The following is a 26560-nucleotide window of genomic DNA, read 5'->3' as shown; positions in this document are numbered from 1 at the left end:
ACATGTCCGTGTCCCTGCCCTGCCTGCATTGTGCTAAGCACACAATTAGCTACCTTGTTTGCATGAGTATGTGTGTGAACATATATTTTTGTCAGGGGCAGAACATTTCACAAGGTGAAATGATACTCAAACTTAAATCAAAGGCAAAATATATTTTGAAGTACTGCCCAGCATGATTTTCTACAAAACACTTTCTATAGTCTAGAGCAGTAAGCACAAGTAGTGCATTTCTTTCTCCTTGAAGTAGAGATGTTATTGTATTTCAGAGCCTTTCTTTATCTCTTTTAGGTCTGTGTTGAAATAGCTTCGCTCTTAACAAGGTTTCCTTGTTTCTCAGTTAGCCAGTCTTTTTCTTATTTTATTTTTTAGGCGAAGCACCCCTTGGTTGACCTCACAGATTGCAAGGAACTTGTCAGCTTACAAGCCCTTATTTTTTATTTTTTTACACCTACAGCACCTGGTTTTCCTAGGTGGTCTCCCATCCAAGTACTAACCAGGCCCAACCCTGCTTAGCTTCTAAGGACAGAATCGGGCTTGTTCAGGGTGGCATGGCTGTAGACACCAGTCCTTTTCTTGCTGTTTACAATGACTGCCCACTTCTATCAAAAAAAAGTGGCCTCTACAACCTTTCCTCCCACTCTGAGTTCACACCCTATGCCCCTTGATTTCCTTAGATTTATTATGTTCCAATTTTGGCAATCTCTGAGACAAAGGGGATTTTGCTCACGTGATATTTAACAGGAGTAATTCATTACATTTCATCATGCTGGCCTCACATGGCATTTTTTAGTAGATGTGCTGCTGAAGCAGGCACTCATGGCATTTTTTTAAAGAGCATTTTTAACCACCCTTATCCAATCAGACTCACATAAACTTATTTTCTCCTATCTCCCAACCTTTTTTTCAAATCTAGTGGTTATATTCTATATTGACCTTTTAGAAATATATAGCACAGTTTAGGCTCTGAGGAAAGGCTGAAGTCAACCTGCGGATTACCAAGGCCGAGGGCTGCATTTGACGGCAGATCTGTGAGGTATCATTTGGTCTAAATCTAAGCCCAGTGCTTGGTACCTTATTTGGATATTGCTGCTTTCAGTGCTTGAGCTGTTCTTCCAAACACTGGAGTTCTCGGCTACTTTTCGGTATGATGTAAGTACTACAAGTATTGCACTGTCTTAGAGCTTCTAGTGGGAGATTTCAGATAAGATTCCATATCTGAATATACTGAAAAAATTTAGGTGGAAGTAAATATTTAAGAAATGCACTTGAAGGTCTCATTTTGATAAACTAGGAAAAAAAGTTTCAGAGATTCGAGTCTGGCTCCTCTTTAGTCTTCAAAGCAAGCAGCAAGCAACAGCATGAAATACTCAAAAAAAGGAGAGAGAGAGAGAGAGAGAGAGAGAGAGAGAGAGAGAGAGAGAGAGAGAGAGAGCGCGCGCGCGCGAGAGCGAGCGAGAAGGAAAAAAAGCCTGATGACCAGCTGCACCCATCCTAATCTAATTTTTCTTCCAATAGTACTTAAGAAAGGAGTGGGTCACTGCCTTCCTGTGCTTTATACCGCTCAAACATAAACTACTGGTTTTCTAAAGATAATAAAGTCTCTTATAAAGCTATAATTATGCTATTTCGAATGTTAAGAAATGGGGCTGTTATTCACGATGTTAAATCCCCCCGACCCCATTACTAAATGTAGGGAACATTCATACAAGTGGGCAGCAGTCAGTGTAGTAGGCATTGTGGTGGGAGGTTCAAAAAGTAACTCACTGGAGAGCAAGAAAAGAGCTAGAATGTGAAAACTGAGTATTAAAAGGGTTTCTGAGACATGACAATTGGCTTCAACAAACTTGTCTGAAGGAAAGAGAATATTCAGAAAGGACGTGGATATTTTTGGTTCTATAAAGGCTTATTGGAGCACCTGCAAAGGTCATTAAGGTACAATTCTTAGCCTCATTCCAGGATCCATTTTAAATCTCTATCCCTCCCCTCCAGCCTTTTTTTCCCCCTTGTTTTGTGCCACTGATAATGTATTCGACCTCATAGTTTATGCATCCTTATACAGTGTCATAAATCTTTTTGGGATAAGGTGTGAAAATAAACATGTAAAATTTTAAAACCATAATTTCCGCAATAATGAGATTTCTCCATGGGAAAGACCTACTGTTTCCTTGACATCTGTATTGGTTTGGTAACAGCATGTTTTCCATTTTCTTTATGCCAAGCTATTTGTAAATGTGTGGGCAATGCAAAGAATTTGAGGTCCCTGATCTCAAAGAACTCATGTTTTATTTGAAGATACTCAAAAACACACAAGGAATCCCCTAAAAACCCTGTCCAGGAGTTTGGTAGCAACTATATCCGTTTTGTCTATCATTGTGAATGTGATGGCATGCATAGAGAAATTGAGATCCTGAATGCAGATTCTGAATGCAAAGCTTTGGAGTGTGTAGAAAATAAAGAATAAATGATAAAAGAAAAAAACGAAAACAAAAAACCTCTCATGATCTCAACACCCTGACAGTGTAACATTTTGATGTTTCCTTCCAGACTTTTTTTTTTCTGAATATTTAAGGATAAGCTTGTGATTTTACAGCTGCATGCAGCTTTGTACCCTAATAAGCAATTCCCTATTTTATTAAAAACATTTTCTTATATACTTACATAAACATTATCTCCTCTCTGAACATTTATATTGCTTCCAAGTGAAGCACTATTCCATGGGTAGAACTAATTGAAGAGTGGAGAGACTACAGACTTGGGGGCATCAATTTCTCCATGATGACTAGCTAAAAATACTGTAGTGGTTTTCCCTATATTTTGTGCCAAACCTCTGGCATCTGACTAAATTTCGCTGCTTTCCTTTCACTCCTTTATGGGTCCCACCCCTTTCTTGAGGCCTCTAAACTCCGTTTCCCAATTGTGTTGATGAAGGAAGGTTTATTTACCTGGTGGGTTCTTCTCGGAAGTGTTTGCCACAGCTCAAGACTTTGAGACTTTTGAAACTGGGGTCTTTTATGGGACCTGAGATATCTGACTCTTCCTGCCCTTAATATTTTGAGCCATGCATTTGCCAGCAAGGCAGTTTCTCTGGCTCGTTTTTTGAATAGAGCCGGCTCCACAAAATTCAACAGTAAATAGGGGAAGTGCAAGTGGAGTGAGAAGCTGGAGGAGCGTTCCCCATCGCTAGTCAATCTCCACAGGTAAGGTTTAGTTCTTCCCTGTACTTGCTGGCACTGGTCCAGAGCTATTAAAATTCCTTCGAGGTGTGGCTGAGGGTGGAGTAAAATGATGTACATCCATCTAAAAGCCTTAGTAGACTGTTAGATCTAAATTGTACATAAAAATACAAATACGCAGAAAGAGCCAGAGACTCTGGAGAAACATTCTGAGTAAAAAAATAAAAATAAAAAATCCCTGCCCTGTTTTTTTTTCTCAAACACGAACATCGTGGGACGTATTTGACTCGCTTCTGGCTGGAGCTTCCGAATGGGTTAAGAGCGCGTGCAAACTCTTGGGAGTCCAGTAGGAGTTGCTGGTTGTGCCGGACATTGCTTGCAAAGCAATTTTTGCGGCTCACCTCCCTCTGGGTTTTCTCATTCTTTTGTGGGATGTTCATGGGGTCTGCATGGGCATTTACTTTTTAAAGTTTCTACGTCCCAAACCTCTCTCTCCAGCTCCCGGAATGCGGTACCTCTCACCGCCCCCAGACTTTTGGACTCACTCCAGGCGTGGGGAGGGGCGGAGGGACTTTGTTTCCTGAAAACGACCTTGTCCTGGGAATTTCCTGTGACCATTTCTCACGGTCAAGCCCCTTCCTCCTGATGGAAGCGCGGACACCCACGGCCGCAGGCCCGGCGAAGCCACAGACATGAGCGCGGAACGGAGCGCCGAGCCGCCCACCCGCGCTCCGCTGACTTCTCCCGCTCCCCCTCCTCAGGTCCCGCCGCAGAGAGCCCGGATGTTGGATTCAATCCCTACGTCGGGTCCTTCATTTCCATAAAAGGGCAGCGGCTCCGCGGGGCTGAGATTGCTGCCGCCGCCGCCGCGGGCGCCCCCCGCCTCCCCCGCGAGGCTCCCGCCCCGCGCGCCGCCCGCCCCGCCCCCCGCCCGGGAGTGCGCGCGGCCCCCCGCCCCGAGCGCGGCCGCGGGGCACGGTGGGGGAGGGGGAGGCGGCCCGGCCCGCTCCGGGCGGCTCCGCGGCGCGGCGGCGGAGGAGGAGGGAGCGGGCGCGCCCATCCCGAGCCGGACTAGGACTGAAGGGGCGGGGGGAGGGAGGGGTGGAGCACAGCGGGAGAGGCCAGGGGCCGCGACGACAGGACTCCATTAGGCGCTCCGGCCGGGAGGCTGCGCTTTGCCGGCTGAGCAGGGCTACCGGACGCCGCCGCCCCCGCGCCTGTTGCCGCGGGAGCCCCAGGTCGCGAGCGCGAGGACTGCGCGGTGAGGGGTCGGGACCCCGGCCAAGACCCGAGGGGGAGCGCGGGCGGGGAGCGGGAACGTGGAGCCCGCGGGCGGCGTCTCCCGGGTCTGGGTGCGGCCAGCAGGCCGGCAGGTGAAGCCCGCCGCGGTCCGCTAGGCTGGGGCCGCGCGGGGCGGGTGGCGCCGTGGCCGCCGAGGGCCGCCGGGAAGGGGCGCGGGGCGCGGGGCGCAGTCCTGCCCGCAGCCCTGTCCCGCCTCCGTGCTCCGGAGTTTGTGCGGAGACTCTCGGGTCCTCCACCGTCTCCCATCTCGCGGCCGACTGCGAATTCGGTGGGATTTGCCTTCCTTTGGGGGAGTGACGCTTACGAGAGCCATTTCCTCCGTGCTCGCAGGAAGGAGCCATGGCTCTGGACGGGATAAGGATGCCAGATGGCTGCTATGCGGATGGGACGTGGGAACTGAGCGTTCATGTTACGGACCTGAACCGCGATGTCACCCTAAGAGTGACCGGGGAGGTGCACATTGGAGGGGTGATGCTCAAGTTGGTGGAAAAACTGGGTGAGTAGCATCGCAGCCGCGTCAAAGTAACGACCTCTCCCAGACGGGGGGAGGGGTAGAAATGTTGGTTGGCATCCCCAATTTTTTTTTTTTAAATGTTAGATCTTTCAATATTTAATCAAACAGACCTTTACCCTTTTGCATCTTGGCTTATTTTGTTACTCTGTAATTATTATAATGTAGTGATTCCAGCCCCCCAGTTAATGAATTTAATTGCGTAGTTACCGGGGGAAACTTCTTAATTCTTTATATTTAGCGACTTCACATTAAAAGAAATGAGAACAATGCGCAAATGGATGTTGAGGGGGGTTATTACAGGGCTTGTGGTTATCAGTTACTTATCTTCAGTTTACCTGAATGTTAGTGACGCTTGGTATTGATGATGCAAAGTCTATTCAAGAATAAACTACCAAAATGTGCGACTTCTGGCGCCAGTATGAAAGTTCTGTAGCAGTACTACTGCGTGATGGAGTGTGTTAAAATAATGATCCAGTCATCCACTCTTCCAAGGGGTGGGTGGGGCAGTGTTTGACTATGTATAGTCTGTACTTTTTAAGTAAGCTATTTCGAGCGTTCAGTTTAATATTAATAACAAGCTAAAGAAAGAATTTTGTGTAAAAAGCAGACATTAAACTAATTCGAGTTTGACAGGATTTGCTTGGGTACAAATGTATACTGGATTGATTTAAAACTGACTTAAGTTAAATAATAGGGTATCCAACAATATGACATGTTAGAATATTTAGCAATACACATTTTGTTTGTGATGGATAAAACCATTTTCAGCTGGAAGATCTGAAATAATTCAATAGATGATTTTATCACAAGAGAAGATTGTCTTCCTGAGCTTTAAAGTGCTTTTTGTATGTAATGCAGTTTGATAAGGCGATAAGTCTGGCATCGTCTTTTTAGGCTTTTTGTTTGTTTATTTTAAACACTGCATCCCTTCTTCAAGCCAACTAAAAAAGTAGAGAAGTGATATTTATCAAAAAATGTATTTCTTATCCCAAGGGATCATTGTATACTTACCATATAAACTTATTGAAATAGTGCCCCTGCGCAATTTGCAAAAGAAGGCAGAATTCATTTAGGTAGACCTTCTTTGTATCCCTGCAGGAAGTTTAATTATCCACCGGCTTAAAAGAAGCTCCTTACAAGGTAGCCTCAGGACTGCATTGTTTGACTTTCTGAGACATAGCCCAGGAAAGAGTCTCCCTGGGTAGCCCTTTGAAAATGAGATTTTGCTGTATTGTTTATCCAATTACCTGGTGACTAACGTTTTTCTTATCTGATTTGAATAAATTAGTCACTGTTTGCAAAATATTTGTGAACCTTTTTTGTCCAGCAATAGCCTGGGATTATTTAAGGAAGAAAATAGCAAATGTAATTGTTTATATTTCCTTTGTTTACAAAGGAGACAAGCATATCAGAGATTGCTTTATATATAAGTGGACCTTAATAACACTGGTTCCAACAAAGATGTTTCTTATTGTGAAGGTGATTGAGACAACCTGTAGTTCTTGAAAGCCAGCCTTTAATAAATAAATATGGCATTGTATTGCACTAATTAGAATTATTACAAAATCACAGGCATAAATAGAAAATAGAGAATAACTTTTTTGCAGAACTAATGTTAATTTTAAGTGACTACAATCTTAATCTTTTAATGTTCAGGCATTTTAAATTTTTTTATGTAGTGAAAAGAAGCCCGACATGATAGGAAATGCTGTGTACATACATGGAAACCTGTATCTTTCTTGAACTGAACCAGTACTGATCCTCTTATATTTATATAACTTACAAATAGATAGTGTTTTTCAACATATTACTGACTTTCCTGTTTGGTAAAACGATAGCTGAACGATTATTTGCTCCTGAGTTTAGGATTAGGTATTTTGAATGGTAAGCCATGTTGTTACCTATGGGCAAGTAAATAAAGAAGAGATTCAGTAGGGCATTATTTAAAACTTAGGAATCATGCTAGTCAAAACTAGAAAAGAACTATAAATTCATCAGTTACCTAAAACTGGAGTGACCTGCCTTTTGAAGCCCTAAGTTGAGTCACTGAAGGTGTGTTAAAGGGCAGACTGAATGGCTATTTTCAGCAGTAGCTGAAGTAGATCAAAGCAACTTGCAAAGTCTAGATGATAAGAGGTGGAGATTTTGGTAGAGGTGAGATGTCACAGGGTCTCATGTCTCAAGATTGCAGAGCAGAGATGGACAATTAGCAGAACCAGCCTACTGTAGCCTTGTAACAGTAGTTACAGTATTTAAGAACAGGTGATACCATAGCGTTCACCTACAGCTTCTAACTCCAGATGCTTGTTGATACCCTTCTTGTTCTCAGAATGTGTACAAATACCAAAAACATTCTGTTTTCAGGCTATCTTCTCACATAATCAGTGATAACAATTGTTTCCCTGGGATGGATAGATTCTATGATGACTCCTCCCCTTAACATTGTATTAAAATTTTGTATGTATGTGCACATGTGGAATTTTCTGGGAAGAGGCTTCTTAGCTTTCATTAGATTCCCAAAGAGGCCTACTACCAAACAAAGGTTATGACACAACTCTATGGATTGGCCCTTTAAGGTCAGCCTTATTGTGAAGGTACAGTGTTCATCCCAGACTTAGGCAGTTTAATTAAGCAAGCTGAAAAGTAAATAATGTTTCTTTAGTATGTGTCAGCAACATCTTTGTGTCTAATTAGAATTTTATGAAGAACTTTTTCACTTCAGTTAAGTTCATTAAACCATGATTCTTAGATTTATAACGTTAAATCTTAATATAAAACATTTATTATTCTGCATTAATCTTTTAAAAGAAAACACAATGAAGAGAAGTGGGCTTTAGGGGATTAGAGCATGATATGTCAGAAATTTTTGCATCTGAGATTTAGACTAGGCTGATACTAGACAAAAAATCTCAACATTGATCCCCTCAGTGTTTATACCTAATTCTGAAAATGAAAAATTGTTATTTCCACTTTTAACTTTTTGGAAATACAGATAGAAAGTTTTAAATAGAATTTTAAAAATTTATTGCATTTTTTGTTAAAAACAATTTCAAACCTGTGTAGTGTTTTTTATTTTAAAGAAAAGGGTTAAAATATGAAACATCAGGGAACAAATATTATTAAATTATGAAAAAGTAGAATTATGTATTCAAAAATAAATTTTGTAAAGAAGAAGCCCAATTTTATGAGATTCCCTGCAGCTCCTCTGGAAATCATTGAGAAATACTAAAACTTTCCTCCATAGAATTTAGAACTTAGGGTTGAGGATTACAAATACTAAAGATGTTTTGTTTTACTGCATTTTAGTATCACTTTATAAAAATTGTCTTTTAAAAACTTCTGTGTACAATTTCTACCTTTCTATAAAAGTTCATTTTAGTTGAAGAGTTAGGAATTTATTGTAAAGTGGAACTCACTGAAAGGAAGTCTCTGGCCAACTCTTTGAGCTTGGAGGGAAGAATAGACTATATGATTTCTAAGTTCCTTAGACTATATGATTTCTAAGTTCCTTCTGGCTCTGATTATGAGTAGGAAGAATGTAAAAGTTGGCTTAGATCAGGTTAAATAATAACCAAGAGGGAAAAAATACAAGTTGGGGGAATCAAGAGTAACTAAAAAGGAATGTGTGGAGGTGACTTAGAAAATTTGAGGAATATGTTTCTGCATGTAGCCTTTAGACTGTTGTCCTTGCTTTAAAGTGTGTTATGTTCTTGCCATAATAGTGAAATAGAGTACATTGATGTTGGAACTACATTAGAATAGAGTTAGGTTGTGAAGTTAGCATATAGAACCAAAAAAGAGGAATGTTTTTATCGAAATTACCCTTAAAAATTCCTTAAAGTGATCATGAAGTTTACATTCATTCCATCTCACAGAAGTGCAAAGTAGCTAGTTTTTCTTCAGAAACTGCAAAAATGACTTTATTTGAGCACCAGATGAAGAAGTTGGCTTACATTTGGGGCTTGTTACACAAAAATACTTGAAATACTACGATTAGAGCTTGGCAAGATCCATAGGTAACTGGACAGCTCCCTTCTTACGCTTGTGCTCCTTGGGGAAGGCATGATTATGTAGTGGAATGGTGTCCATGCCATTGAAATCCTCAGTTTTTTCCACTGAGGGTGTGCGATTAAATTCATGGAGATAAAATATCTATGTGAAGCAACCTCATTGTATTCATAATGAGATACATGAAGATTATAAAATTTTTTTTAGATCTTGGAGTGGGGTGAAAGACATTTAATGGTAAAATCACATATGTTAAAGTGAACTGAATTTTAGTTAAGTGCATAGCTTTCGATAGCAAGTTTACTCAGTGTTGAAAATACTGTTAATGATCCATAGGAATTGGACACTGAATTTTATCTGTTAGCAAATTTTAAGGTCTGTAAAAACAGAGGACACTATGTAAATTTTACTAAAATTCTTACAGCACCTAATAGTGTGAACCATTCTTTGAATGATGCATCATGTGGTGTTTGCTGCTGTGTTTTATACTTTATTTTTTTTAAGTCAGCAAATACCGTTTGATTCCAATGAGAGTTAACTTGTTTACAGAGGGACTAAAAAGAATTTATCTGTTTGTTTATTCAATTTCTTACAAAAGATGTTGCTGGAAATATCTAATAGCTATTGAAGAAAATTGAAAGAATTTAAATTTTCACCTTTTATCTTTAATGCTTCATTTTTTGAAACTTCTAAGTTCAAGAATAATAACAATGAACATGGTATAATCTTCATGTAGCTCACCAGTTCGCATTTTGCCATTTGGTTACTCTGTACACACACACACAGATGCGCGCGCACGTGCGTGCACTTTTTTGAATCATTTAAGTTGCAGACATCACATCCCTTCATCCCTTCATACCTAGAGACTTAAAATTAAATATCACCTTAGAACGAAGACCTTCTCAATATGTTACAGTATAATTATCAAATTCAGGAAATTGAACATTGATTCAGTACTGTTGTCTACTATGCATCCATATTCAAATTTGCCAGTTCTAGTAATGGCCTTTGTTTTTTCCATTCAGGATCTCATTCCTCACTTAGTTGTCACGAAATTGGCCTCTTAGTCTCCTTTAATATACAGAATAATTACCAAGTTTGGAAACACAGGAGAATATATAATAAATGGTTTATTAAAATTACATTAAGATACATGTTAAGTAATAAATAGCGCCTGTTTCCACACTTTATAATACCTTATAGATAATTCTTTAGCTTTTGTCTTTGAAGACATTATTTTACCTTTTTTAAATTAGATTCTTTATCAGTGCAAACTTCACTTAAGTGATATTTTTATAGGCTCTTTGTCTTTAAAGTTCACTTTTTCTTTCAGCTTACCATTAGATAAGTTATTGATGTTTTTAGACATTATCCAGTATTAGATTTTCCACGTCAGCCATCTCCAGACTGTAGTAGATGCTTAATGGATTACATAGAATAGTAAGAAACATCATCTGGCCCTGCCACTTACTGGTGTGCTCTTTGGACAACTAATCCAACCTTCTCAGTGGGTTTTGACATCTGTAAAATGGATTAAAAAAAAAAAAAAGGTCTTAGGGTTTGATGAGAATTAGAAAAGTTAATACATGTGGAAATATATTTTATAAACTAGTGCTATACAAATAAGAGTGGCTGTTTTCTCAGTAGTATTGAAAGTATGAGTATGCCAAACCGAAAAAAACAAAGGAAAAAGTTAAAAGGTAATCTAGGCTATTTAATGTTAATAGGTTCCAGCTTTAATGGTGGGGAATCATACCCCTTAGAAGGCACTTAGTTAGGGACTGCTTTGTGTTCTCACTCCCTAAATGAGAAAAATAGCTATCATTCCATCCTCCTTCTTACTTCCAAACACACACCTGCCTCTGTAATGTAGCAAAGAGCTATTTAACTATTGTTTTCATGAGATTTCTAAAATGGAATGGACCAGTAAGTAGATGATGGTATTTGGAGATGTGAAAAATGTATAACCACGAAGGCTTCAGTAGTAAAGTAATCTTCAATACATTTTATAAGAACAGTGGTTTTTATTCAGTTCTGACAAAGAAATGATATAAAATTGTGCCCTGGCACATGAAAACATTGGGTGCATTTAGAAACTCTGAAAGTGGTTTCAGGAAAAAAAAAAAAAAACTAACATGCAATATTTTTATTTAAATAATTTACTGAAATAAAAATTATAATGACTGCTTTACAAAATGGCATATCTACCCAGTGTAAGGTAAACATATATTCTAAAAGAATATTTTAAAATATTTTTTTAAAATTGGGTTGTGGCATTTTACACTTGGATTTGTGGTTACAAATTCAAATCCATTATAATCCATTTCTAACAAATTTTCATAATTTCCGCATTTTTTGTTAGTTTTTTCATAATGTCAAGCTTAGTAAGGCATAATTTACATAGCAAAATTTGTCCTTTTTTTCTGCTGAGTTTTGACCAATGCGCACAGTGTTGTAAAACTACAGCAATCAAGATATAGAATTTTTCCAGCACCAAAAGGTTTCCTTGTTCTTTTATAATCAGCCCATCCCCTCAATCCTACCTCCTGAAAACCACTGAGTTTGCCTTTTCAACAGTGTTCCGTAAATGGAACCATACAGCATGTACCTTTGAGTGTAGTTTCTTTGACTTAGCAAAATACATTTTATTTTATTAAAACTTTTTACCATAATATATTTTAGATTCATTTGTGTGTGTCAGTACTGTCTGCTGAGTACTAGTCCATTATATGGGTGAGTATCATAGTTATCCATTCACCAGTTGAAGGGCATCTGTGTTGTTTCCAGTTGTTAGGGATTATGAATAGGGCTGCTGTAAACATTTGAATGAACATGTATTTTCATTTCTCCTGGATAACTACCTAGAAGTTGGAGTGCTGGGTAGTATCTTAAGTATATGCTTAAATTTATAAGAAACTACTAAACTTTTCCAGAGTGGCCAAATCATTTTGTATGCCCATCAGCACTATATAAGAATTAAAAAAAAAAGGGGGGGTGGTGGTGGTGGTGTGAGAATCCCAGTTGCTCTGAGCCCTCTCCCAGCACTTGGTATTGTCAGGTGTTTCTGTTTTTATTTTTGCTTATTTTGAGCCAGTCTAGTAAGTATGTAGTGGTATCTCATTTTGATTTTAATTCACAGTTCCCCTATTGATTAATGATGTTGGGGAGCTTTTACCATGCTTATTTGCCATCAGTTTATCTACTTAGTGAAGTGTTTTCATATCTTTTGCCTTTTTTTAAATTCTGTATTACTGAGTTTTAAAAGTTCTTTATATATTCTAGGTACAGGTTCTTTATCAGATACGTATTTTGCAATATTTCCTCCCAGTCTATGGCTTGTCATGTAAAAGAAATCCACTTAATCAAGGTCGCAAAGGTTTTGTCTTATAAGTTGTGTAGCTTGTTCTCTTTTATATATTAAAAGGACTATACAGGGTATAGTAGTGATTATATATCAAAAAGAAAGTAATAGCATCATATAAATTTATAATAATGTTACAATTTTAATTTGGTAGAATATGTAGTATAAAATAATAGTCCCTTTATAACTAGTATGCCATCAATTACTAGAAAACTTAGATTTTTAGAACTTCAGTCATAAAAATAGATTTGTAGTGAAGCATCTTTGAGTTATCAAAGAAAAGTTTCAGAGATTAATGCTGTAGAATGTATTAAGTCTGGGTTCCAGTCCTGGCCATACCACTTAATAGCTGTGTGATTTTTATTTTATTTTATTTTTAGGCAGGATTTTCAATATTCAGAAGCTCTGTTTCTTTATCTGTTTGTACAGTATAGATAAATACAGAATAAACCTTCATTTGAATTTGTTCCCTTCACTTTGCGAGGTATTAGAATTCTCTAAAATTGTTTTTTCCAATATAACTCTCTAAACTAAGATACCATTCTAAAATAATACTATTGTGGATAAAACTATCATTGTAAGAATCCTGGTCTACTTTCCTTCACTGAGAATATTATACTATTTATTCATAGTGACCTACCTGGAGTTATGTGATAAAATGCTTTGAAATTTTTTCTTCTGGTATTTTCTCTCAATTTCAATTAATTTTGTGTATGAGAGAAGAAAATAAGTAGTAAATGATTAAAATGTGAGGTTTACATTTGAATTTCCTTTTCTTTTATGGTTCAGTTTTCGGACTCGATTATTTACTATCTACTAGTAGAAAGTCATTTAGCTTCAGGATATCCATGGGCAACCCTTACACAGTTTTCAAGGTTGGGAGTTGATATCTAAGTGCTAGCCCAGAGGAAGTGACATCTGCCTTAGAAACAATTTGTAGTCCATCTTTTCTAAGAGATTTAACTGTTGTTTTTATTATATTATGCTCTAACAAATAAATCAGGTATTTTAAAGATCAGTTGTAATTTCAAAGCATCAGTGTAATGATGGTTTTGATCTTTTTCTTAATGGAACACTCAGAGTTATGAATAAAACACCAATAAAGCGTCAGCATTATTGATTATAGATGAAGATGTCTGTTGGATAAGTGCCTTCTAGATTGGAGTTCTGGTTCAGATTTAAGAATTTTATAACCCTAGAAATTAAAAATAACTTGAAAAATAGCACAATTGCTATATCAGTTTTTAAAGTTTTATGCAAGGCATTGATGAATTCTGTAGCTGTGATAGAATGTTCTTGCTGTAAAGCAGAGCATAGACTGGGGTGAGATAGCCTATTTGTATCACATCCTGACTTTACTGTTTTCTATCTGTACAACCATAGGCTGTGTGAGCTACTTGTCTGTGCCTCTGGTTTCTCATCTAAAATGGGGATAATAATAGTACTTTTATCATTGGATTATAAGGATTAAGTTAGTTAATTCATGCAAAGTGTTTTGAATAGCCTTTGTAAATGTAGCTATAATAATGATTGATTGCAGTCCAGACTATCTTAGTGGTATATATGTTTTCCCCTTTTACTGAGCTAGTGAAACAGTTTATAAAAGATTGAGACAGTATCCTTTATAAAGGTAAGCCAAATAGTTATTCTGTACAGTATTAGAAATTAAATATTTCACCTTCATTGTGCTATCTTGCAATCACTATTGGTTAATATAAAGATAGTATCGCAATAAATTTTGTTTATATATATCTATATATAATAATAATAAATTGTGTTAAAATGGAGTATCTTCAATAAATTTGATATTCTGTTTTAGGCAAAAGCCTTTCTTAAAAGATGAATTTTGTTATTAAGAACTTAGTCTAAGACATAGCCAGTTAATAGTTTTATATGACCTTGGCATATTTTAATATTTCCTGGTTATTTAATCTCAACCTAAGTTTACGTATCTGTTACTTGGAATTAATGTAAGAGCTAAGTGTTAAAAGGGGTAAAAGAATCCCAGGCACTTAGAGAATAAAATGTCCTCAGTTATCTTTCAAATACTGTGTAAACTTAAAACATAAATTTGATTAGTGGATTAAAGTAGTTTAATTAACTTATTTTCATTGTGTTTTTTAGCATTTAACCAAAATTTTATAAATTTTGTTTAATAGTTCTGAAATCTCTGAATCTCTAAAGCCTGAGGGCCTGGATTTGAATACTGGCTTCACTACCTATAAGCTTTGTGACCTTGTGCCAAGCTATTTGACTTAGTTTCCTTATGAGTAAAATAAGGATAAAATATACTTAACTCATAGGGTTGTTGTGAGGATTGAATAACTGAATATGTGTAAAGCTCTTAGAACAGTTCTTGGCACATAGTAAGTACTAGTTATTTTATTGAGGCTCCTAATGGACCTCTGGGATATCTCACTATTAAATACCTTATGAGTTTGGGGAAATAAATGCCTTAAAGAATTTAGACTGGGAAAGAGGGCTTTAGAGTGAGATGGGACATTCATGCATAAACGTTTCTGTGTAAAGATAATTCTGGGGAGCATTTTCTCAATCCATTGAGATTTTGTTTCCTGGCACTTGTGAGTTTGTTTCAAATAAACTCATAAAAATTATCCTAAAAAAACTAATTCTATACACGCATACTCTATTTTTGATAGATTATAGAGGTATATATTAGACTTTTGTGGGAGAAAAAGAGGTACATGAACTTGACCTCATCAATAGTAGTAGAAACAAACATTTAGGGAGAGCCAAACATTACAGTAGGTAATGGAACATAATCTCTGCTCAAAATGTAAGCAGTTTTCTAGTACTAAAAAAAAGAAGATTGCTTTGAGTTGACAGTCTGGTTGTGAAGTGCCAAATAAGTGGTATTGGAATATGAAGATTTAGAAGCATGATCTGGCCTTAACTGAAAGAGGGCCAGGATGAAAATTTAGGAAGAAAGGTATTCTAGGTTGAGGATTGCAGTATTCATGGTGTATTGGAGACTAGATTAGAAAAGTAGAAGTTAAGATTATAGTGAGGAGAGATATGGTTAAGTGAGGAAATTATATTCTATTATTCCATCACTCACCCACTTAATATTTTAAGTGAGAACCTACTGAATGCTAGATACTTATATTATGAATGGGAGAAACAAAAAGTGAACAAAATTAACTCATTCCTTAGCCTCACTCAATTTGAAATTTTAGGGGCAAGACAGTCTTTAAATAATTCATTGCTTAATGTGATGAGTGTTATGATAATTAAAATAGTTATGGGAGTATATCCCCAGGAATCTGATCTAGAGTATAGCTAAGGATTTCTGGAGGAAATTTCTTTTAAGATGAAGGTGGATTAGGAATTACCTAGAAAAGTGGCAGAGGACGTTAAGCATGGGGATGTGGGGTGGAACGAACAGCAGGTTGGGAGAAGATGAGAAGTCCCAGCATGAGAGGTGGAACAAGGGAGGGTGGCCATTTAAAGAACTGAAAGAAGACTAATGACAGAGGAGCAGTCCTGGGGAACCCAGTGGCTTGACAGGCTTAAAACAGCCACACGTAAATCAGAAGTACTTAAAGTGCTTTGTAACTAGGTTTCAAAGATTGTGCTATAATAAGAACTATGAGATACCAACAAAAGATTTAAACAGGGAGAGACATCAGATTTATATTAATTCGAAGTTCATCAGGTACCTATAAATCAATAACAAGATATAAGCAGTAATCTTAGATTACAAAAAAACATTCTCCAGTAGTCTACACTACAGTTCTGTATTACGATTTGTTGGGACTTTGTGAGACAGTAAAGTATTCTTATGAAGGTACTTCTTTTTTGAACTATAGAATAGCTAGGGCCTTTGATCACTTTTTAAAAACAAATGCAGTTAGCACTTCTGTGAGTCAAATACTGACTGATGAATTCAGCCCCGATATTACTCTCAGAATTTATCAGATGTTAACACTGCTTGGACTCAGAGTCCAGTCTCCTAGGAACTAAGCCAAATGGAACCAAATAAGGGGTGAGCCTTCAGGATTGGCTAGAGAGTTACCCACCCTCTGGAAATGAATAATTGGCATATTTTCTATTTGTGTGCAACCTGTAATTGCATGCATAGTTTATATGATCCGATAAAGTTTCTCAACTACTTTGAGTTAGTATATTTTGTAGTATCAAATATTGGTTGAAATTGGTAGACATCATTATTTGAGGTTTATAAGTAACTTCAAAAGACAATTTTGTTTTGATCAGTGAATTCCTCGATTTTTAATCAGTTAGCTATGTCAAAGAAGTGTCAGTTTGCTAACTTTTTATCAGAAGTTTATTTTCTAATTGTTTTTGCATAATTGGTCAATCCATCTACTTTAATCTTTGAAGCCTTAAAAGTTTGTTGAAACTCTCATGGGAATTTTTCTCTGCTGCAGCCATTTGCCTTCAAGATTGCTTGAAATCTGCCTTGACAATAGCCCTTTTACTAGTGCAGGTCACTTAGCCCTAAGGTGGGAAAAAGGCAGGTGCTTAGTTGAGGAAGGGAAGGAAGGAAATAACAGTCTCTATGTGATGCATGTCTCACTTATTGCTCATTGGTCCCCCAGGCAAGACCTGGTATTTCTACTTTATTTCATTATCTCTTTACCTTCCCGATGTCCAGTCTACCTTTTTCACTCCTAAATACCTGTTTCCTATAAGAAATATGTAGGATAATTATCAGGAAATTACTGTGAAATATAAATGAATCTTAACATTTTTAGTCCTTTGTCCTCAAATTCAGCATTTCCACACCTGTTTCTCTTCTGCAGGACTTTATTTTAGATATAATAGAATGTTTTTTAAGAATGCCACTTCTGAAGTCACGTTGATCTGGATTCAAATCCTAACTTTTGTGTGTACTAGCTTCATGATCATGTTGCATAACTTCTTCGGCCCTTGGTTTTCTCATCTCTAAAACAGATTATAATAGTATTTACTGCTTAGCATTTTTGTGAGAATTAAATAAGGCTATTGCTGTATACTAAGAATTCTAGAAACAAATCTTAGTGCTGTTATTATCATCCATTTAGTTTTCAAGCTAGGAACTTTATAGCTTTCCTCTTTACCTTCCAGCTGTCCTCTCTCATCTGTAATCACTATCATTAAAACTTGTAATTCTAATTTAGAAATATCTCTCATATTTGGCTCCTTCTCTTCAGCTTCTGCCTTAGGTCAGGTCCTGCTCCTAGAGCACTGCAGTACTGTTTCTCTCTGCCACGCCCTTCCTTTTTCTGATTCACTCTCCTTAATCCCATCATAATTATTTTCATGAAACATTGTTTACTCATAATTATTTATAGGTGTCCCTTTTCCTTTTAAAATCGACATGTTTTTATGCTTCTGGTCAGTCTTTAGAGAAATAGGTAAATGTGTGTGTTGCTGACTGAAATCTATTATGCGCATCGCGTTTATACGGGTTACAGTTGCATAGTGTGTATGGTTCCACTTGCCACTGTAGAGATAAGCTGTGCTGTAATATGCTAGATGACTTAACTACTTTCAAGAGCTATTGCTTTGAAATGTACTGCTTTACACCAAGTTGCACAGTTAAATATTTTTGATGTGCATTTGGCTCGTATGTTTACCTAGGTGAATGATTCTCATTTGGTATACCAGCATTTTCCCCAGGGTTTTCATCAGTGTATAAAATTTGTTTTTGCTACTTTTGAGTAGAAATAAATATCCTGAGTAGAGCCATTTGTGAGACTTGATGTGGAAATATTATTAGTTTTTAAAAAAGACACATAGTGTAATACAAAGCCAGCACCAGAGAAAGATTTTCTAGAAGGGAGAAAAACATTGTCTTTAATATTTACGAGAGCTCTACCAAGTCCCTAAACAGTTTTAAAGTGACACTGCGACACAGTCTCTACTGAGGGACAAAGAATAATAATAATAATTGTAAATATGTTTTAAGCTTAACAGAACCATTTCAGCCACTGTTTAAATATTACAATAGCTTTTTTTTCTTAAATTTCAAAACTCCTTGGACTTGCCATCCCGTTTCTTTCTACTGTCCTTTATTCTCTCTCTTATAACAGAATACTCAGGAAAAGTTGTCTGTATTCCTTATTTCTCTTTCCTCGCCACCTAACCATTGTAATTCAGACTTTCATTTCCACTCCCACCTTTACTTGTATGGTCTCTCATTTTCACTCACGCACACTTCTGCTCCCACGCTTCTTCAAAACCGTGATTTTGAAACACAAATCATTCCCCTGCTTAAGACCTGTTTCCAAACCCATACCCAAAATAGTTTGTGCTGGGTCCAGGATTTAATATATTTGCCAAGTTGCTCAGATAATTCTAACGTGGAACAGGCTGAACACCACTGCTCTAGTGGCTTCTCTCATACGCATAATAAAATGTGAACAACTTTGACCTACAGGGCTCCTGCCTTGCTCCCTGATGCCATCTATTTTTTTTCTCCTCCTCCATTCTAGTCATACTGGCCTTCTTCAAAGATGCTGGAACTTTGTTGTTCTTATCACTATCTCTAGGATTAAAATAGTACCTTCTTGCACATATACCCATTCAGTAGATAGTTGTTGAATTAATGAATATTTTATAGACTATTCTTATTCCGTAGTAGTGATTACCCTATAATTAATGCTGTTTAGGTTGCTGATATCTTGAGTCTTCAAGAATGCTACTAAAAATTCTATTCGAACATATGCCATAGGCTCTCACAGTCTGACTGCTCCATCTTCCAGCACTATATACTTTTGTTGTCAGAATGCCTGCTTTTTCATTTCTGTCTCTTGACATGTGCACTATTTCTATTTTGTTTAATTTTTCTTTCCTGTATTGTTACTTACCCACTATTTTCTGTGGGTAAAATGGTTGGTCTTACCAATGTGTCCAGTAGAGATTTTCTTTTCTTCTGTGGATAAACTGTTCATAGAGTATCTAGTACATCTTTGGATTGTATGCCCTTTTTGTTTATTTATTTTTGCTGGATACAGGTAGACTGCTTCAATTCCACCAAGATGGAGTTGATAGGGAGGGTCAGACTTTTAAAGAGAGGATCAGCATCAGGGGAAGTTCCTGTTTTTAAGGTCAGATTTTGAAGCCTAATTGATGGAAAGTTGAGAATTTATTGTATCAGGGGGCCATCAAGTTTTTCCATAAAAGTCCAGGTAGTAAATATTTTGGGCCCTGTGAGCCATAAGGTCTCTGTCACAATAACTTTACTCTGCTGTTGTAGTGCAAAAGCAGACATAGGCACTTTGGAAAAATGTGTGGCCGTGTTTCTTAAAACTATTTATGGATACTGAAATTTGAATTTTATGTAAAAATTATGTAAATATATTTTAATTTTTTTTGAAATCTTCTGTGACATTGTGATTTAAAAGAAATGCATATTTTATCATTTAGGTGACCAAAATATATTCCTCATATACATTTGGTCTTCCATAATTGCTAGCTCACAGTTCCTGGAACCTTTAAGTGAGTATAGTATGTCTTTTTTATGTTAATTTGGTGATTTCTGGAAAGCACCTAAGGTTGGTTGATGGCTGGTTAGGGAGAGAACCAGCCACCTGATTAGAGGGTTGGAACTTTAAACATACAGCATTGTATTAGTTTCAGATGTATATTATAGTTATTAGACATTTATATACCTTAACTAAGTGAAGGGTTGGAACTTTCTGTCTCATGCCCTGACTTCCAGGATGGGAGAGGGGCTGGAGGTTGGATCATTAACCATTGGCCAATGATTTTATCAATCATGACTATCTCATTAAGTCTCTAAAAACTCAAAAGGATGGGGTTCGGAAAGCTTGCGTACTGGTGAACACCTGGAGATGAGGTGAGAATGGCATGCCTGAAGAGGGCATAGAAGCTGTACACCCCTTCCCACACACCGTGCCCTATTGGTCTCTTCAATTTTGCTGTTCCTCAGTTATATCCTTTTACAATAAGCCAGTGATCTATAAAGTAATGCTTCTCTGAGAACTGTGAGCCATTCTAGCAAATTAGTTGAACCTAAATTGAGCCCATTCTAGCAAATTAATTGAACCAAGGAGGGGTCATGAGAACCTCTGATTAATAGCCAGTTGGTCATAATACAGGTGACAACCTAGACTTTCATTTGGTGTTCTGATATGGAGGGGGTCTTTGGAACCTCCAAACTATAGGTAGTCAGAAGCACAGGTAACCTGGGCGTGCATCAGGTATCTGAAGAGTGTATGATGGGGGAAGAGGGAAGGAAGGGGCAGTTTTGTAAGACTGAACCCTTAACCTGTGGAATATGGTGCTATCTCTGGGTAGATAGTGTCATAATTAAGTTGAATTTTGACACACTTCTGGTGTCTGAAAATTGTTTGTTGGAATGGGTAAATCCCCCGCCCCCCATGGTAGGTTCTGGGAACCAGATTTATTCCCAAATCATTTAAAAATGTAAAAACCATTCTAAGTTCGTGGGCCATAGGAAAACAGAAGGCAGTCGTAATAATGGCATCCTTCTGTAGTCCTAAGTTCCTTGAGAAGTTGGATCTTTTGACTAATAATCTTTTTCACACTCCGCATTATAGAACCTGTCTTTTAACTTTCAAGCTTGTAACAGAGGCTGTAGAGGCCCCCTCTCCCACCACAGTTCACTGGCTGCTGTGGTACACAGATCTGTCATCTCTCCTTAAGCACTAGGATCTCTGAATTTGCTTTGTGGGTGGTCAGCTCCATGCATGGCAACTAGGAATTTAATGGCCCTGGGAGCAGTCTTCGTCCAAGGAAGTGGATAGATGCCCTAGCTTTCTCTTTCCTTAGTTTTTCAGTTCTGAGGCATGTTCTACATGATTCCTCACAGAGTCTCTAGCAGAACTGAACTCCCAGTTATCCACAGCAGTTAATGAACCTTTATTTAATAGACTTTTCTTCCTACGACTCACTTTTCTTAATCCCTTCAAGTGTGCTTCCTGGGTTTTCCCTTCCCCCAAATAAGCTACTTGCACCAGAGTTCTTATCTCAGGTTTACCTTTTTGGGGGAACTCAAATGATTTAATTCAGCATTTACAGACTATTGTTATTGTTAGCAGGGTACAAGGTACAGTCTTCCCTCCCTCCTGTCTCCACTGGAAGTACATGTGAGGTTGACAGTGGCACCAGAGTACCACAAAAGTGTCGACCGAGGTGCGGGGAAGAAAGTATTATACCTACCTACTTACCATTCCATTCAGCACAGCCTTACTCTGTGTGGTTACTGTCATTCTTTGCAAGAGTTATCTTTTTCTGCCCTGGGTTCTCCTATTCTTGAAAAGTAAACCATCTGTAACATGTGGGATCATTTACCTCATGTATGAAAAGGTCCCAACCTTGGTTGTCTTCTAGGAGCTAGATTGAATTTGTTGTTTCTAAAAGTTGACAAACTCTGTGCTAGAAAATAATTTAAGATGCAGGGTGGTACTACACATTGTGTCAAATTTAGACAAGTTGTTATAAAATAGCAGATATATATATTTCAGCAGCCAAACTTCAAATAATATCATTTAGTGGGCTTTTCAAATCAAATATTAAAATTTCAAAAGGCAGTATCATCACAAGTAATTAAAATTCTCACAGTAAAGTACTACTGATTAAATATTTTTTAATGTCTGGGGAATTAAAAGTCATTTTCCACTTGTGATGTGTGTCTTCCGTAACGAGGGGAAGTTTAGTTGTACCATAGAAAGTGTTTGTAGACATATAATCAATGTAGAAACTTGATTTTTTACTTCCTGAGGCTTTCAGGTAGACAGAGAATCTTCTGGATTAGTATATGCTTTTAAACTAATCTTAAAGTTGATCAACTCTTATTAAAAAGCTATATTAAAATGATCTTTGTGTCAAAATCATAATAGTTTTGATTTTTGTCAGAATGTTATTTCCCAGGGTTTTTTTCTTTTGGAAGTCTTTGGCTATTGTTCTTTTTTGAAACATCATTCTCCCCTTTTTTGGTTCATAGATAAACATATCTTAAAAGTGTTCACTTTTATTTCTACTTTAAGAACTAGCTGAAGATTTTTATGTATATTTTGTTGTTTATTGTTAAGATCTTCCCCATCTGAGGGTAGCCATATCTTGTGCAAATTACATTTTTATTTGGTTTAATTTAATTTTGTAAGATTATAAATAGCAGGTATTAACGTTTTCTGTTAAACTTACACCAAAATATATTTGAGGGGGAAGTTAGATGGTGTAACTTTATAAATTACTTTTCTTGGACAATGTGTAGGTTGAGATATAAGTTGTTTGTTTTGTTTGTTTTTCTCTCAGATTACAGAGTTTTACTCATGGATGGTATTTTCCCCATGTTCCTCTTCTCACCTAAGAAATTGGTTTTTGCTCACTCTGATTCCCTATGTTACCTTCCACCACTCATCACCTTCACACACTTCTGCAGCCTCACAAACCTCAGCCTTCTTACCTACTTTATCATCAGAATATTGTCCATTCCTCAAGGCTGGGCTCAGAACCCAATAACTTCATTTCATTATCCTCCTTCCAGCTCCCAGGGTTCTCTTTGTTCTCTGAGTGACTACAGAGAGTATTTATTCTATTTGTCATCCGTGTGTCCCATATTAGGCATTGTTAGTTGCCCTGTATATTCTGCCTCAGCTACCTTGTATACTCTGGCCTTGTAGGGCAGACAGTGTGTTTTCTCAGCTGTTTATTATTTCTTTTGTATTCATCATGTAACAGACCTTTAATATTTAATTGTTTATATTAAGTATCCTATTATTTAGTTTTCTGCTTTTAATTTCTCTCAAGGTAATCTTGGTGATTTTTTTTTTTTTTTTTTACTCCTACAGCACCTGGTCTTCCTAGGTGCTCTCCCATCCAACTATTAACCAGGCCCAACCCTGCGTAGTTTCTGAGATCAGACGGGATTGGGATCTGGTGTATTCCAGGTAACAAAGCCGTAGACATCCTGGTGATTTTTAAGCGTTTTGTTTATTGTTTGTTTTTCTATAGATGTGAAAAAAGATTGGTCTGACCACGCTCTCTGGTGGGAAAAGAAGAGAACTTGGCTTCTTAAGACACATTGGACCTTGGATAAGTATGGCATTCAGGCAGATGCTAAACTTCAGTTCACCCCCCAGCACAAACTCCTCCGCCTGCAACTTCCCAACATGAAGTATGTAAAAGTGAAAGTGAATTTTTCTGATAGAGTCTTCAAAGCTGTTTCTGACATCTGTAAGACTTTTAGTAAGTATTAGATAAACCTTCATGAAAGGATGAGTTGTGCGATGTATGTTTGATTGATGACTGACATTTATTTACCTCAAGGAGTAGGGATTGGGATGAGCTATCTATGTTTGTATGCGTATATGAAATTTTTATTTGATTCTTTAAATTTTTATATTACTTTAAGATAAAGAAATGCTGGGTTAAGGTGAAACAGGAATCTAGGTATATTAGGTATTTATTATTTTATAATACTTGAATCTCATGATTTATAGGAAGGAGAAGGGAACAGGGAAGGAAACAGGTATTATTTTTAGAGGGATGTAGGTTTTACAGTGCTTCCTTCACATAAGTCATTATTTTGATTTTAGTGATTCAGGCAAATTATGTCACTTCCTTCATCGAAGGCCTGACACAGCTCCTAAGGAAATGACTATAAGTGTTGTCTTCCTTTACCAGTCTAACTTTTGAATACTCTTGTAGTAATTCTATTTATGCTTTGTGAAATGAGATGTAGATTACTTTTGGGTGACCCAGTTATATCATATGACAGGAAGTATTCAACCATCGGAGAAAATGTGAACTATTGTCTTTATCACTAATATATAACTTTATTGTGCTGTAGATTAGAAGGAGATACAGGTAGATTGACATTGCTACTTTGATCTAATGACTGAAATTATAATGATTTTTATGTTTAATGGAAGTTTTAAGAAAAAATTAAAATACAGAAAACTACAAGTAATTATGTAACAAATGCCTACTTCCTGTTTATCTAGAATTAATAGCTGATATTATTTTGCCAAACTTTTTAAATCAAAATAATATAAGTAAAGTTCTTAAGTCATTTTCTTAATTGCCCTTCAAAAAGCAACTATACTGTGTAGCTATACTATTCATAAGTTTAGTGTGTATCCTTCTAGTACTTTTAAAAATACATAAACACACACATATGCATATATTCATATCTGTGCGTATATATATACCCCCAAACAATATATGTTATTGCCATCACTGTTTGGCTATTTTCTTGAACAGTTTTATATGTGTTTGCAGAAATTTCTTGAGTGTTCACTCAGAAGTAAAAAGTAAAGTTGCCATGTTTTAAATATACATGATTCATTTCATAGTGCTGTCAAATTGTTCTCCCAAGTGTTTCTACCATTTTACATTTCAACTCACCATGTACGAAAACACCTTGCTCCATATTATCATCAGTTTTTAGTGATTGCATCTCTGAGTGAAAAAATAACAGTATTTCGTTTTAGTTTATAAAGTTAAGTACGTTTTTGTATCTTTATTGGCCATCGAATCTAAGTTTCTTATTTGAATTGCCTGTTTATCAATTGTTAATAAATAGACAAATAATATAAACTTTATTTTTTAGAGTAGTTTTAGGTTCACAGCAAAATTGAGGAGAAAGTACAGAGTTCCTATTTACCCTACATCCCACCGTCAACATCCCACACCAGAGTCATACATTTCTACATTGACATATCATTTTTATCCAGAGTCAGTGGCTTACATTAGGTTTCTTCATGGTGTTGTACAGTGTGTGGGTTTGGACAAATGTATAGTGACATGTATCTGTCATTATTATATCACAGAGATTAGTTTCTCGGCACTAAAAATCTTCTGTGCTCTGCCTACTCTCTTCCTCCCTCAACCCTTGGCAACTACTAATCTCTTTGTTTCTATAGTTGTGCCTTTTCAAGAATGTAGTACAGTTGTAATCATGTAGTACGTAGCCTTTTCAGATTGGCTTCTTTAACTTAGTAATATTCATTTGTTTTTTTTTCGCGTCTTCATGGCATGATAGCTCATTTCCTTTTAGCACTGAAAAATATTCCATTGTCCAGATGTACCAGATTATTTATATAGTCTACTGAAGGACATCTCGGTTGTTTCCAAGTTATGCAATTATAAATAAAGCTGCTATAAACATCCCCATGCAGAATTTTGTGTAAACCTATGTTTTCAACTCCTTTGGGTAAATACTAAGGAGTGTGATGTTGGATCATATGGTGGAATATATTTAGTTTTATAAGAAACACCAAACTGTCTTTAAAAGTAGTTATACCATTTTGTATTCATGCCAGCAATGAACGAGAGTTCCTGTGGCTCTGAATTGTCACTTACGTTTGGTATCTTCAGTGATCTAGATTGAGCCATTCTAATGGAGGAATAGTGGTATCTCATTTGAATTTGCATTTCTCTGATGACATATGATATGGAGCATCTTTTCATAGGCTTATTTGCCATCTGTACATCTTTGGTGAGGTGTCTGTTGAGGTCTTTGGCCTATTTTTTAATCAGGTTGTTTTCTTATTGTTAGATTTTAAAAGTTTTTTATATATTTTGTATAACTGTCCTTTTGCAAATATTTTCTCTTAGTCTGTGGCTTGTCTTTTTATTATCTTTGACATTTTCTTTCACAGAGCAGAATTTAATTTTAATGAACTCCAGCTTATCAGTTATTCCTTTTGTGGATTATGCTTTTGTTGCATGTAAAAAGTCATTGCCAACCCCATGGTCATCTCGATGTTATCTTCTAGGGGTTTTAAGGTTTTCATTTTACATTTTAGGTCTGTGATACATTTTGAGATAACTTTTGTGAAGGTGTAGGGTCTGGGTCTAGATTCATTTTCTTGTATGTGGATGTCCAGTTGTACTAGCATCATTTTTTGAAAAATTATCTGATAGTTGGCAGTTTCTTACAAAGCTAAACAGTCTTACCATATGATTCAGCAATTGTGTTCTTAGGTATTTATTCAGCTGATTCTAAATTTATGCCCACATGAAAACTTGAATGTGTAAACTCATAGATATAACAGAATGGTGGTTACCAGAGAGGAAGATTGGTGGGAGAAGGATAAAGGGGAGCCAAATATGTAATGATAAAAGGAAGGAGACTAGGCTTTGGGTGGTAAGCACACAATGGAGTGTACAGATGTTGTATTATAAAGTTGTACATCTGAAACTTACATAATGTTAATAAATGTTACTCTTTTAAAAGACTAAAAA

The 26560-nt window shown here is 36.9% G+C and overlaps 1 protein-coding gene and 1 pseudogene across 9 annotated transcripts in view; one reads left to right on the top strand and one right to left on the bottom strand.

Moving 5' to 3' along the window:
- Positions 1 to 445: 445 nt before the first annotated feature.
- Positions 446 to 560, bottom strand: LOC118600635 (annotated as a pseudogene).
- Positions 561 to 3835: 3275 nt separating this feature from the next.
- Positions 3836 to 26560, top strand: part of FERMT2 (fermitin family member 2) — a 60866-nt gene continuing 38141 nt past the window's right edge. For 2 of the 9 annotated variants that reach the window (XM_036217790.1, XM_036217789.1), the window contains exons 1-3: positions 3913 to 3934; positions 4806 to 4971; positions 23324 to 23557. In XM_036217790.1, coding sequence (XP_036073683.1) covers positions 4815 to 4971; positions 23324 to 23557 — 391 coding nt within the window. In that variant the 5' untranslated portion in view covers positions 3913 to 3934; positions 4806 to 4814. Of the gene's footprint in view, positions 3935 to 4227; positions 4435 to 4805; positions 4972 to 23323; positions 23558 to 26560 lie in introns of those variants that run through there. The other 7 variants (XM_036217787.1, XM_036217788.1, XM_036217791.1 and 4 more) reach the window with 7 other exon arrangements.

This window comes from Rousettus aegyptiacus, unplaced genomic scaffold, assembly GCF_014176215.1.
Source record: "Rousettus aegyptiacus isolate mRouAeg1 unplaced genomic scaffold, mRouAeg1.p scaffold_m13_p_3, whole genome shotgun sequence".
Lineage (NCBI taxonomy): Eukaryota > Metazoa > Chordata > Mammalia > Chiroptera > Pteropodidae > Rousettus > Rousettus aegyptiacus.
Note: the sequence above shows the minus strand (reverse complement) of the source record. Positions and strands in the feature narration are given on the sequence as shown.